The sequence below is a fragment of the Pomacea canaliculata genome, linkage group LG9 (assembly GCF_003073045.1).
Source record: "Pomacea canaliculata isolate SZHN2017 linkage group LG9, ASM307304v1, whole genome shotgun sequence".
Classification (NCBI taxonomy): Eukaryota; Metazoa; Mollusca; class Gastropoda; order Architaenioglossa; family Ampullariidae; genus Pomacea; species Pomacea canaliculata.
In genome coordinates, this window is record NC_037598.1 from 6978586 (window position 1) to 6991092 (window position 12507).

Here is a 12507-nt window from a genome sequence, read left to right on the forward strand (position 1 = left end):
GCTGTGCCACGTGGTGATCGAATAGGCGTCTCCGGGTTAGAGTTCTCAACAATCAATTAACCGCTTCCATTTATGACAAGTAAGCTCAGATATAGGCCAGTTAAACCATACAAAACAAGCTCACTAAAGGCTGATTTCAACACAGCTGAAAAAAACACCTTGCTATTTTTTTCACCTGCTGAAAACCATGTCTATATCATAACACCCTGCATCCTGGTTTATGAAAATAACGGATACAGTAAAGGGAAGTAATGGTGATCTTCACCCCTGACTACAACCTCTGTCTTTCCCAAGCAAAACTGCAATAAAATGTTAAGAGAAAAAGTTGATATTATCCTTTAAATAAACTGCCAAGTGAACCAGTCAATACTCTCCACTAAATGAACAGTCAAATAAATGAGTCCACATAACATCCTTTGAAGAAACTGTTAACCGAGCACTTTATCCTGTAAGTAAGCTATTTAATAAACAAGTCGACATTATCATCTGATCTGTTAAATAAATAAGAGTTGATATTATCCTCTTAAACTGTCTAGTAAACAGTTGATATTATTCTCAAAATGAATATTGTTGTATTATCACTAAAGATGTCTGACAATAGCGAAGTTGTTTCTGATGCATGGGACATAACACACATGACGTCGACTAGAGAATGCTTGAATTGTAGCCCTTTGTGTTGCCTGATTAAAAAGTTTTATTTAAAAAAAATAGGCGACACTCGAAGATTTCTTCGAAGTTCAAATAAAACTTTAAAAAAATGTTTTTATAAGCGCTAATGAGGTTCAACAACGAATTTTACAAATGCAGTGAAAAAAAAAAAAAAAGAAAGAAAAAGAAACGTACAGTTACCCATGTAGACGTGAAAAGCCTTATTCCGTTTAAAGGGAGGTGATCAAGATAACGATGCGTCTAGCAAGAAATCAAGACTGTCTCCCTTACTCTACGAGGCTAAGCCGTATCTTTCGTGCAGTGTAGTATATGGAGTCTGATGATGCTGAAGCGTTCTGGTAAAGTGTAATATATAAACAATAAACAACACACTGCGTTGTCTTACATACACTAATCATTTCTACGTGGCACAATACACACGCATAATCCTTCTTTACCTCCGACACACAAATTAGAAATCCGGTCAGCAGAACATGTTTTAAGGGGATAGGAAATGGAACTGGCAAGTTGCGTAAGAGATAGATACTATGTTCTGAATTGTTTCCCCCGAACTTTCTTGTTGCTGAACAATGGTTTATCTTCAATCGCGTTTAAAACGGATCTGGGTGTCGTACAAGGTGGCTGCCAAGTTCTGCTGTCCAGTGACGTCATCTAAGTGTGAGCGTTTACTTTTTTGACAGTTTAGTTAAGTGGGGTCGTTAAAATGCTGGAGCCATGGAGAGTGTCAAATAATTTTGAACCAGGGGAAGCGCTGAGCGAAAAGAAGAAGACTGGCACGACAGAAAATTCTTTCTTGTCAAATGGCGCCGCCTACGCCACAAATTAGATGCTATTTCTTTTCCTTCGTGGAAACGTTCGAAACATGGCGCCCTACAAGAGCCGGCGCCTAGCTGTGAACACCTAAATTTTGTGCAAAATGCCATTTTCCTTGCGTTTCCCTTAAAGATCCCACTTTAAAGGATGGCATGTTTCTCAACCAGGTTGGGAGAATATTTCCCTCTGTCGGGACTTCCTTACGGAAACTCCTGTGGTCGAGATTCCTACGATTCATTTTATCCACAAGGAGCTCCTCCTGCTCGACATACAGAAGGCAGCAAAGAAAACTATGGGGACTGCGTCCCTTTAAGTATCGATATGCCAGGATGTTTAGCTTAGGTGTGCGTTGCAGATAGAGCTGTACTTCTCCGCGTTTTGAATGTAACCCTTTAAATGATGTTTTGCTGCTTAATAATAAAATTCTAAATAAAAAGGTCTAAGAGACCAGGGAGCATTCCAGACAGTAAAATGTAATTCACAGTGTCAAGGGCACAGCATGGACAGCGGAGCCCAGTTCTCCTTTCCCCAAATACATCATTACCAGATGACTGGGTGGGCAGATGGTTTTCATTAATCATTTCTTTAGGAACGACTGGAACCGCCGACATCCAAGTCGAACGCAGTAACAACATTAGGGAGCATTCCGGAGCCTCCTGGGGCAGTAATCACGAGAAAGAGGTAAGCTTACTCTATGCTTAAATAGGGACCGGAAGCTTTGCGGGGTTCCGTAATTTGAGACAGGCAAAGGTCGGCTGCAAAGCTAGAGGTCTTCGTCTGGCGTACAGTACACCATTCTGGCTACCGAGGGCTAGCTATGGCTTTATGTTCTAGGCACAGGTGAGCCCTATGGTAAGGATGTAGTTTAGCCTTCATGACTACGGACACATAGCCAGTGACGTGACTAGAGACTGAGCCTGTGACAAACAAAATAATTTTTTTAAAAACGCCCAATCTGCCCAATAAGAAAGAATAATACTGATTTTCAGTGGCGCAGCAAACTAACTCTAGTCTACTTAATTGTTGAATGGGTACCTGACTCAATAAATGAATGGACACCATCCTCGCAAAAAGCTGCCCCCTAGTAAAGTGGGGTCTCTAACACCTCCCGTCCCAACGATCGAAAGGTTGCGGAAGCTGTCTTTACTCTTGTGTATATATATATATGTGTGTGTATAATGTTTGTATTTTCGCGAGGATGTTCAAATCTTCATACACGAAGTAAACCAGAATAAAATGTGGTTATTTCCCCACGTGAAAGAGTTCACTGTAACAGACACACACACAAAGAGATTCGAAGAACTGCAAGGTGTTCAAGTTAGACTATGCACACCTTGCAGACAACTGATTGCCCCTTGCCCTCACGCCAGCCTGCCCACCCAACCTTACATTCAGACGATGCGCATGCGCAGTCGGTTGAAAAGCGTAATTACAAAGTGCTTTTTTCATATATTTTTTCTTTTTACGAAATTAGACTGCAAGTTCTCTTCCTCTCCCTTTCTTTTCCGATTTCCACAACATACGTATGTGTGTGTGGTGTATTGTTTTAACAGTAAAAGTCCTCGGCACAAACTAGCGTGAAATGAATCTATGCAGATTATGTACATTTGCATACGTGAATCCATGTAAGTTATACATGTTAACTATATCATTTACAAACCATGCGGTTTTTAAGAAGTTACTATTTCTATTTTCTCTACTTCCCCTCCTTCCACCACCACCACCACCAGCACACACACACACAAACGACGCACGCACAGATATATTTATGCAAAAAGGGATGATAACGGTTTCCGAGTGACTATTTTTGGTCATGAAAACACAGAGATATACATCAAATATTTATGACAAAGGAAAATGTCACCCAACAAAGAATTTGAGATGATCGTTTTCGATATCGCTCAACATTTCTTCATATTACCGTAAACCTGTTGGACAACACACAGAAGGAACCAAATACCAAGCAAAAGAAAAGACCACATCTGTTGCATGCTCGTAGGAAAGGCGACACTCGAAAGAGGAAAGAAAATATTTGTGTTTAAATCCATGCCAATCAAAACGAGTATAGAGTTGACCAAGTGTACAAAAACACAGAAAAAAAAGTCACTCACCCACTCGGAGAAGGGAGCAAAAAAGGTAAGTAAATCCAATTTGTGTCACCGTAGATTAAAACTGCTTGTTCCTCCACGTTTTAATGGAGTTTCTTCCTCCACTGATTAAACACCGCTTTGAATCGCCGAAATATTCCATATCATCCTCATCTTTTGACTACGCTGCGGCAACGAGAGAGGCGCCTTATAAGCTCTCCTCTCTCTGTGTTCGTGTGCTTGAGTGAGGGCGTGCATATGTCAGCACTGGTTTGATGTGCACGGATCTGAGGATGACCGGCGTTGGGTAGAATCACCGAGAATACGAAGGCGCGCTTGTAACAAAAAAAAAAAACGTTGGGGGGAAAGCAAGAAGGAGGAGGAAAGAGTTGGTGGGAGGGTGGAGGAGGGAGGAAACTCGTGCAGGTGTTGCGGGGAAAGTCGCGCGAGAGGGGGTGTTCTGGCGCATCTTGAAAGACGTTGGAGGGGGGTCCTCTTTTTTGTTTTTGTTTTTTAAAGGGAGGATGAGACTTGAGCCTTGATGTGGTTCATGTGATGAGAGAGATGAAAGGAAAGAACAAAGCGCCGACGAGGAAGACGAGAAAAAAACAGTTTACGTTTTTGCGAGGGATGTAGTGCGCGCAGCGTTGGTCTGTACAGCATCTGCTGAATCCTCGTCCTTCTCCTGAATAACGTGATAGGTGATGTGTCGTGTGTGCGTGCGCGTGCATGTGATAGCGCACCTGAGTGAGACTGTAGGCTGATAAACATCGCCAACACAACTCCTTGGGCAAACTCATGCTCCAACATGTAAACACGAATGAACTAAACGCAACGAGACACCGCTTTATCTTCTGTGAAACAGACAGCGCATCTTGCCTTGCATATGTTATTTACGATAACCGCGAAGCAGAGAAGAAAGAAAAAAGATTTCGGACTGCTTTACCGACAACCTACACTGTCTAACCTACAAGAGTACTTCTGGTGATTAATCTTTAAAAAAAAATACTGTTAAGTTCTTTTGATCACCTTTTCTTTTCTACTATCTATATATATGAAAGAGAGAGGAGTGGATTGGAGGGAAAGAAAAAAAAAACGATAAAATTTCTATTAGCTTTGTTTCGCCAGCCAGTTCGCAGTCTCTCATCTATCAGCGGGTTTCTTTCTTACCCAGCGGAACAAAGTACCCTTGCGGGAGTCTGTTCTTGGCATTGGTCTTGTAGTTCTCCGTCTTGTCTGCTCATTCCAACACGCTAGTTGTCTGTCAGTGTGCTCGTCACTGATTGATCACACTGACCATTCCTCTTGTCACGTGGTCGTAAAAGACGAAGATTCGGCATGGATTGTAAACGTGGACCGAGAAGCATGCAGAGCTCCTCACGTTTGTCTTGCACGAGAAACAACGGTCGAGATCGTCGTCGGGAGGCTGCGCACGACCCCTGCCGGCAAGGCGCGGCTTCGCTTCCTTTTCTGCCCACCATCCCCCCCTGCGATGATCCGACATCAAAGGCTCCCGGGGCGGAAGAAGCCTTCAGATCTGCGTTTTCGGTTCGTTTTGAAGGCGGCAGGTAAAATATACAAAAGGAAGCGATGAAACACAGCCCGGCGTTTATCTGCACGGGAACCCTCTCGCCAGCGCAAGCCTTGTCGGCGACATCAAAGGAAGATTGGGGCATCACCTGATCTGTGATCGCTTGCGGGGTTTGCTTGTAGGAAAACAGTCTCTCCCCACCCCTACTTCCACTCTCTCTCACAGAGAGAGGGAGCATGGAAAACTCTTGCTCCTTGCCGCCATCTCAAATTACAGAGTAGCTACGTGATGGGCAGCAGCATGTGCAGGGTTAACTATTTTCCAGAACAATCTTCCTCGTCTTAACGCGTATTGCCTTAGGTACTATCTCTCAATTCTCGTATACAGGACGAGTAAATAATTACAACACCTGCCATCTCACTCATTTTTTCGACATCACAATCATTGTCGGCCATGACAGCAAAACAGACCTGGGGTCTTCGCATTGCAAGATGCATCCAAACAGTTAGGTATTTCTGTGTGAGACAAAAAGCTTCCTTGGTAAGTATGTCGTAGGCCTTTCCTTGCCGCCAACTGGCATAAAGTTGTTGTCATGAGGGGTTTCAAAATAAATAAAAAGTTCTCAAAAAGTTGCTTGCGCACCCTGGTTGTACAGGCAGAGACAAGTGGTTCCAGACAGATGCCAGTAGAGCCATGTTAGAGATAAAAAAGTTGTAAATGCAATAAAAAGTGAAAATAAATATCTTGAAAGTATATTACAAAGAGCCATGAATGAGCAGCATTGTCACACCTGGAGTATATCCTCAAGAGCAACTGCTGCTAGCAGCAACATAAGTTGAACAGGATGCAGAATGCTGCTCTCCGCCTCATCCCAGAAGGACTAAACCACCCTCAGTGACAGCCGACACTCATAAATTTCAATGAAGCCCAGGACCCGAAGACAGTGATCCTGATCGTCAGAATAGTTCTTCTTCAGAGCATCCAGAGCAATGACACCATCCAGCTAGTACAGGACACCAAAAAAAAGGAGCTGACAAACCCCAAAATAGATTAAAATCGTGTGTCTACAGTAGATACCTTCCCTTTGTGGTGTACGAAGAGGTTTAAAAACTTCCTGTCAATTTATTTTCTGCCCTAGTACTTTCTTTGAGCAAGTCTGTGATACCCTTTGATACCTTCTGGCCTCAGAAGACGAGTCCGATGAACCACTCAAACGCATCATTACTCAGCGCATGTCTTCCCTCAGTATTTTTAAATATAAATGTAGTGTGTGTATAAATGCAGTATATAGCCGCTCACTCGCTTACTGACTCAAGGACTTCGGCAGGATGCACGGAAAAGTGGTAGCATTTTGCCCACGCAGTCTGCTACACTAAAAGCCAAGTTGTTTATTCTCCTCTTCCTCCCTCTAAACAACATCACAATTAAGAGGACAGTAACGCACACTACAGACATCCTCGGGCATTGGAATAAGTTGGGCGGAATAATACAACCGCTTAGATTTATTTTGTCTTTGAGCTCTGGTGGAAGGAGAACAGAGAGAGGGAGAAAAGACGGACAGGGGCAAGAAAAGAAGGAGGATTACTCCAATGTTCAGGACGGAGCGTGCGGCTGTGGCAAACCATTCTGCAGGCATTCATATAACTATAAAATAATGTTAGAACAGGAGAGAGTGGGTGGGTAGGAGATGGAAAGTAGGTTAGGAGGTTTCGAAAGTTTGGTTTATAAGGTAACATGACAAGATAGCGGCATATGTTTGGATGTGGTTTGGTTCAGATTTTTTTTTTACACCTACCTAAATGAATATTGAAAACTTTGGTATCCCCAGCTCTCTCTCTCTCTCCATCTCTCTCTCTCTGTCCATCTCTTGAGCTTCTCGTACAGGTAGATGTATCCAAGGATGGTCACGATGATCAATAGTTTATACCCACTTTCTCACGAGTGTACAATGTGGAATTCTCTAGTAAGCCTTTTCATCCAAGCTAGCGACGACCAAAACGTTCCACATGTCACGTCTTGGAGTCTTTAACAAATCATCAAAAAAATAATTCATATTAATATAAAATTTTGTCTGTGACTAAAATATGTTCGATCTCATTGCAGGGTAGATCATTTTCAATACAAATTAGTGCAAGATTTTTGTTTCTAAGTTACAGCCGCCTCCAGGTCAAGGAAGTGTGTTTTATACTTTGTGCAGCAAACCCGTCTTCTTGCTGCTCTGTTCATCCGTCAAAGTCAGATCAAGGAGAGGAAGAATGGCAAACTTCCGCTGGCTTTCTCTTCGTGGTAAATAAATGACTACAGAGATTATGCTGTGCCATAATTTTCTACCGTCAGGCCAACCATAATTCTTCCATTTTTTTTTTATAAGGGGTACAAGCATTTGTTCCTTCTGATTCAAACTCAAGAATATGTATTGTATATACACAAAAGAATCGACTAGTCCTGGCTGTGACAGGAACAGCTGTGAAGTGATGAACCTAGCTCAAGCGATCTCTAGAATTTTTTTGTTCTGTATTCATCCTGAAATTGCTGTGCTTTTTGTATACACCATATGCATATCGGTTTTCATCTGCAGCGGTAATGCTGCACTTTGATACCTTGTCATATGCTCTCACCTGTCATATTGGTGGTAGCCTTGACAACGTATGTATAGATGCACTACAGTAACGCCAGGCTTTTGATCTTTTGCTTAAAAGGGAGGGTTGAAAGGTTTGTACCTGACTATATCATCAGATTGCAGACATCGATCTCAGCGAAAATGCATGAATTGAACCTTGTTATGGGACTACTGAAAGTCTAAAAACCGCTTCTGAAATCAAATCACAGGAGCACAGGCGGCTTGTAAACAGCATCTCACTTCTACTGCCCTCGTGAATCACAGCATTTCATTTTTTTTTTATCGCCACTTAAAACTCAGGTGGCAACATGCCCTTGCAGGTTACTGCCCTTGTCTGATGGCTTGCAGTGGATGTTGTTGTGGAGCAGTAAACAAGCCTTCATTACATTTGGATTACTTCTAGCATGTCTAGTTTTTAAGCTGTAGTTTGCTGTGATTACAAAATAAATAATCCTGGCAACCTGATTCCTCAATTAGTGTGTAAAACCAGTTTGTTGCAATTATATTTCTCAATTTTGTTATTGAAAAACATCTGAATTTGTCACCACCTCAAAATGTGCCAGAAAAAAAGTGGGGCAAGGGATGGAATGAAAAAGAATGTTTGATTTTACCAGTATAAAATTTAAAAAAAAAATTAAAACTTCACTTATTTTTCCTCTCAAAACTACAGAAATTCAAATTGTGGTGTCTGGAACAAGAACGAATACAACTAAAGTATTTGTATCAATTAAAAATGTCTCAATGATTTTCAGTTCTTCCATCCAGCACATACAATTTTTTACAGACTGGATAAAGTTGAGGAAGACAGGAAAATCAGTTCTTTACAGTTCAGAATTTGGAGTTTATTAAGATCAAAAGGCAAGTTAAAGTAATCAACAAACACAACTTATATTAACAGTTTTCCTGTTTCGTTTTTACTCCACTCACAAGTTCAGTTTGGATTGCTTCAACCACAAAACTAAAAAATGACCCTGTGAGTTATTGCTTTCACAGCTTTATTCTATTATGTCTAGTTGATAGAAGTCAATCTTCTTGAATGTACTGCCAATCACTTCCATTAAATGTTTTCTTTTCAGCTCAGTCAATGTTTAGTGCTGAATGTTCTAAATTAGCCAAGATTAGGCAAGTGGAAATCATATGGACAGTTACCCGAGTTCTGTGAATGCATCTCGCAGCAGTTAACCTATATATGAGCCCACATCTATATGCAAGATATATTGACAATGTCTTGGGCAAACAGAAAAGATTACATCACGTTTACTTTTTGCCTTTGTTTATTCACTTAACATTTTTCATCATAGTAGTGTAACATTGTTGTTTTCTTTCAACCGGCACATAACAAAAATATTTCATAACATATTGGAACACAGATACACTAAGCAACTGTACAAAGATCCTGCTCAAATTAAGGATTGTCCCAGCTGTTTTATTTTTTCTTTAAATAAAACCTGCTCAATGTTAGATGTCAAACATTTCTTCCTTTGATCTTTAACTTTGCCATTACTTGGCACAAAAATTAAGTAAGTGCAAGAGGATAGAAACTAAAGTTTTCTTATGATCCATGTCGTGACTTCTGTGAAATGAGAGGTATTATAAGATAAATTAATATACACTTTCATTGTTTCTCTCTGCCACATCCACATCAGATACAACCTTGCAACATCCCCACTTTCCCTTTTTTTGTTTTGTTTTTTATATATACAGAACGATCTCAAATGGCACTCAAACAATGCGGTCTGACATTATACTGTTTTCACCCTAGTAGCAAACATTCTCACAGTCAAACTTTGTGTGTCGGACGTAAATGGGGTGTTTGTAAAAGCATCACAAAAACTATGAAATCCATTCAAGGTCAAAGATCTGTCTTCTGGCTCCGTTTCTTAGCAGCCTCTGGGTCATACTTTGGCATAAGACGTTCTATTTCTCGAATAAAATCAGCCTTTTCTGCACATCCTTTGCAGACGCTGTCCTCGCCCCAAGCTGAAAGGATCTTCTTAAGCTCACTCACCCGAAGCTTCTTCAGATCCGTTGCAGTCAAATCAATTTGCTTTTCTGGAAAACATAGTAACAATTTTAACAGATTTACTACACCACTATTGACGGACCTATTTCCTGAAGAGGTATCGAGTACTGTCTTATAATTGTCCTATAATTTTAATACATGTGCACATACTAACATGCACTCGGAGACCTAAACACTTTCACTAACACTTTCTATCTCTGAAAGTCAACACTTTTCTAGTAATGCTTGTAACATCACCACTGATCATATATTTACAAACTGGTATCCCTACATTTTCCAAAAGAAATTCCTTTGATTTGGGGCTATATTTAATAACTATCTCAAGTTGAATTAAAAGTTTTACATATATGAAAAGTATAAACTTCATCTTTTGTATACTTAAGGACATACTTAAATGCACTTGTTTTCTTTTCACAGAATTTTTTTAAAAGAAAATGGCAATAGAGCGCAAACAGATGGTCATAAGAATTTTATTTGTATAAACATTTGACTTCTGCAGAAGATTGTAAGGAAAATGGACTGCCCTGCACTTATTAAAAAAAAAAAATGAAAAAAAAAAGACATAACAAAGAAAAAAGTCTCTTTCAAAATGTACTCAAATTATTTTATGTAATTTCTATAGAAAATCTTATCTACAGAGTAAAAGTTCGACCAGAAGCAACCTAAAACGCACTTAATTTTTTTCAGCATGTGATTTTTCTTAAAAGTCATGATAGAGCTCAAACTGTCAGTCGTTTAGTCGGGCTGGGGAGGTAGTTTTAATAAGCATGACGATTATATAGCGAAATGCATCTGCGAACATTTTTTTGTTGTAAATAAGAGGGGGTCATAATCGGAAAGGTCTTAATAAAGAGATTTTACGGTTAATAAAGCTCAGCATATCCATGGTAAAAAAAAGATTATATGATAATTACCATATCGCAGCTCGCAAATCTGTTGGTCAGCCTTCTTCAGCTTTTCACATACTTTACTTGGGGGCATGCGCCAGCTGAGTGGCTGGGTCATCTTGTCCAAGATGCGGGTGGGTGAATTGGGAACAGCTCCCAGCATTACACACTGTAGAATTAAAAAAGTCAAATGCTCACATCTAGATCCTTTCAGGAGTTACTGAAAATCAGAATGCAAAACAAGTGTGCATATGCACTCATACACCTCTCTGTAAGTGTATTTTTTTGGAGAAGTGAACACCATTTGCAAAAGCCAGTTTCTAACAATGATACATTTGCCTCTGCAAGTCACTTTCATTTACAATGCCTCTGAAGCAGCTTCCTCAAAGATGCTTTAGTAAAAACATCTGTATCAGAAGACTATTACTTCATGGTTATTATTATCTTCCTGAATGATGGATTCATTACACACCAAAAGATTATGCTCACACTTTTCTGGGAATGTAAAGAATGCAAAGAATAGGTGCAGACACAAGTTATACCCCTTCCAAATGAAGGGATGATAGTAGTTATAACAATGATAATATTTTAGGTTGACTTTATCATCTTGGCAACTAGCACCATTTTATTTCTTTTATTACAAGCACTTTTTGTTTCAAACTATTATATAAAATACTAGAACATACAAACTTATGATCTTTTCCTTTAGCATCTTTGCAATACTTCTGGAACCTCTTCTCAATCTTCTCTTTGTCACCCTTCTCATCATCAGGAACAGTCTCCAGAAACCTTTCTAGCGTTCCAATGCAGACTGTAACAGACATCAACATATAATGAAGAAGCATCATGCAACAGTCAAAAGACACTTGTTTAAATTACCAACACTGAGAAAGAGGAGACAAGTGAATAAAATTAATAATAATAGCCTGATATAGATTTTGAGAGAGAAGTGCTTTTGTCAGTGCTCTAGTAATGGGCTAGCAAATTCAATCAGTAGAAGCAACAAATGAGTTAATGCTGACTTCTTCTTTCATTATATGTAACATTTGTCAATTTCTGCCTGGAAGGTAGTTGCCCTCTGGGTCTAATTTTAAAATTCTGGGCAACCTGACTATGACTGAGACACCCTGTGTTAATATCACTTTGGGGAAAATCAGTGATAAATAAATCATATCTGTCCAAAGTGACCAGATGCTATTTAAAATCTAGACGATTTTACACTCTATGAGAAAAGAAAAAACAGCTTCTGCAGGTACTCTATCTAGAGAGATCCTATTTCAATTAAATGAAAATCAAATACGCTTCCATTTTCAAATCTAGGAAAACAATTCTCTGACGTACTTAACCCAGTCAACTAACGACCTGATATTATTTATTAATGTTTAGCATTGTCTCTCACTTTTATTATTACACAATTATCACAATCACACTATTACAATTATTTAAAAGAATGTAAACAGTGAACAGGATGTTTATCGTAGACGTGCTACATCTCATTCCCTAGTTAGCAATCTTCAACACGTAAACAAACGTGACAGCATACCTTCGCAGTCCCTAGGATCGCCTTTAGAATCTGCTGTAGCAATCACCATTAAAAAAACAACTGCCACCGCCGCCAACGTAATCGTCAAAAGTCGTCGCTCCATCGCCGTGACACTGTTGACGTGTAGTCAGGAAACTGAGCAGACGTTCAACCGTTGGTTTTAAGTAGAAAGTTAAATTAAAACTAGCCTGCTGTGAAAAATTTTGTTAGCTCCACTGTTTTCTCAGGGTAGAAGATACAGTATGACGTGTCGAAAAGGTAATGAGTTTTATAACTGGCGTTGCCGCTGTAGACTCGTCATATTTAACGTTTGATCTCAGTATCCTCTGGAAGA

The 12507-nt window shown here is 39.8% G+C and overlaps 2 protein-coding genes across 2 annotated transcripts in view; both read right to left on the reverse strand.

The window, feature by feature from the left end:
- LOC112572019 (protein Wnt-2b-like) overlaps positions 1-3843 on the reverse strand; it is a 51894-nt gene extending 48051 nt beyond the window's left edge. Inside the window, exon 1 of the mRNA XM_025251508.1 lies at positions 3594-3843. The gene's annotated coding sequence lies outside the window, so the exon portion shown is untranslated. The remainder of the gene's footprint in view (positions 1-3593) is intronic.
- A 4697-nt stretch (positions 3844-8540) lies between these two features.
- On the reverse strand, positions 8541-12500 carry LOC112571758 (mesencephalic astrocyte-derived neurotrophic factor homolog). The gene is made up of 4 exons (XM_025251030.1): positions 12174-12500; positions 11317-11441; positions 10658-10799; positions 8541-9772 (listed from the first exon to the last, which is right to left on the reverse strand). The coding sequence occupies exons 1-4, from the start codon at positions 12274-12276 to the stop codon at positions 9573-9575; spliced, it is 570 nt and encodes a 189-aa protein (XP_025106815.1). The 5' UTR covers positions 12277-12500; the 3' UTR covers positions 8541-9572.
- Between the last annotated feature and the right edge of the window lie 7 nt (positions 12501-12507).

Coding starts and splice junctions, on each gene's coding strand:
- LOC112571758 (XM_025251030.1), bottom strand. CDS start 12,276: ATGGAGCGACGACTTTTGACGATTACGTTGGCGGCGGTGGCAGTTGTT. Junction 11,442..12,173: donor CGATCCTAGGGACTGCGAAG/GTATGCTGTCAC, acceptor TGTCTGTTACAG/TCTGCATTGGAACGCTAGAA. Junction 10,800..11,316: donor AAGGAAAAGATCATAAGTTT/GTATGTTCTAGT, acceptor TTAATTCTACAG/TGTGTAATGCTGGGAGCTGT.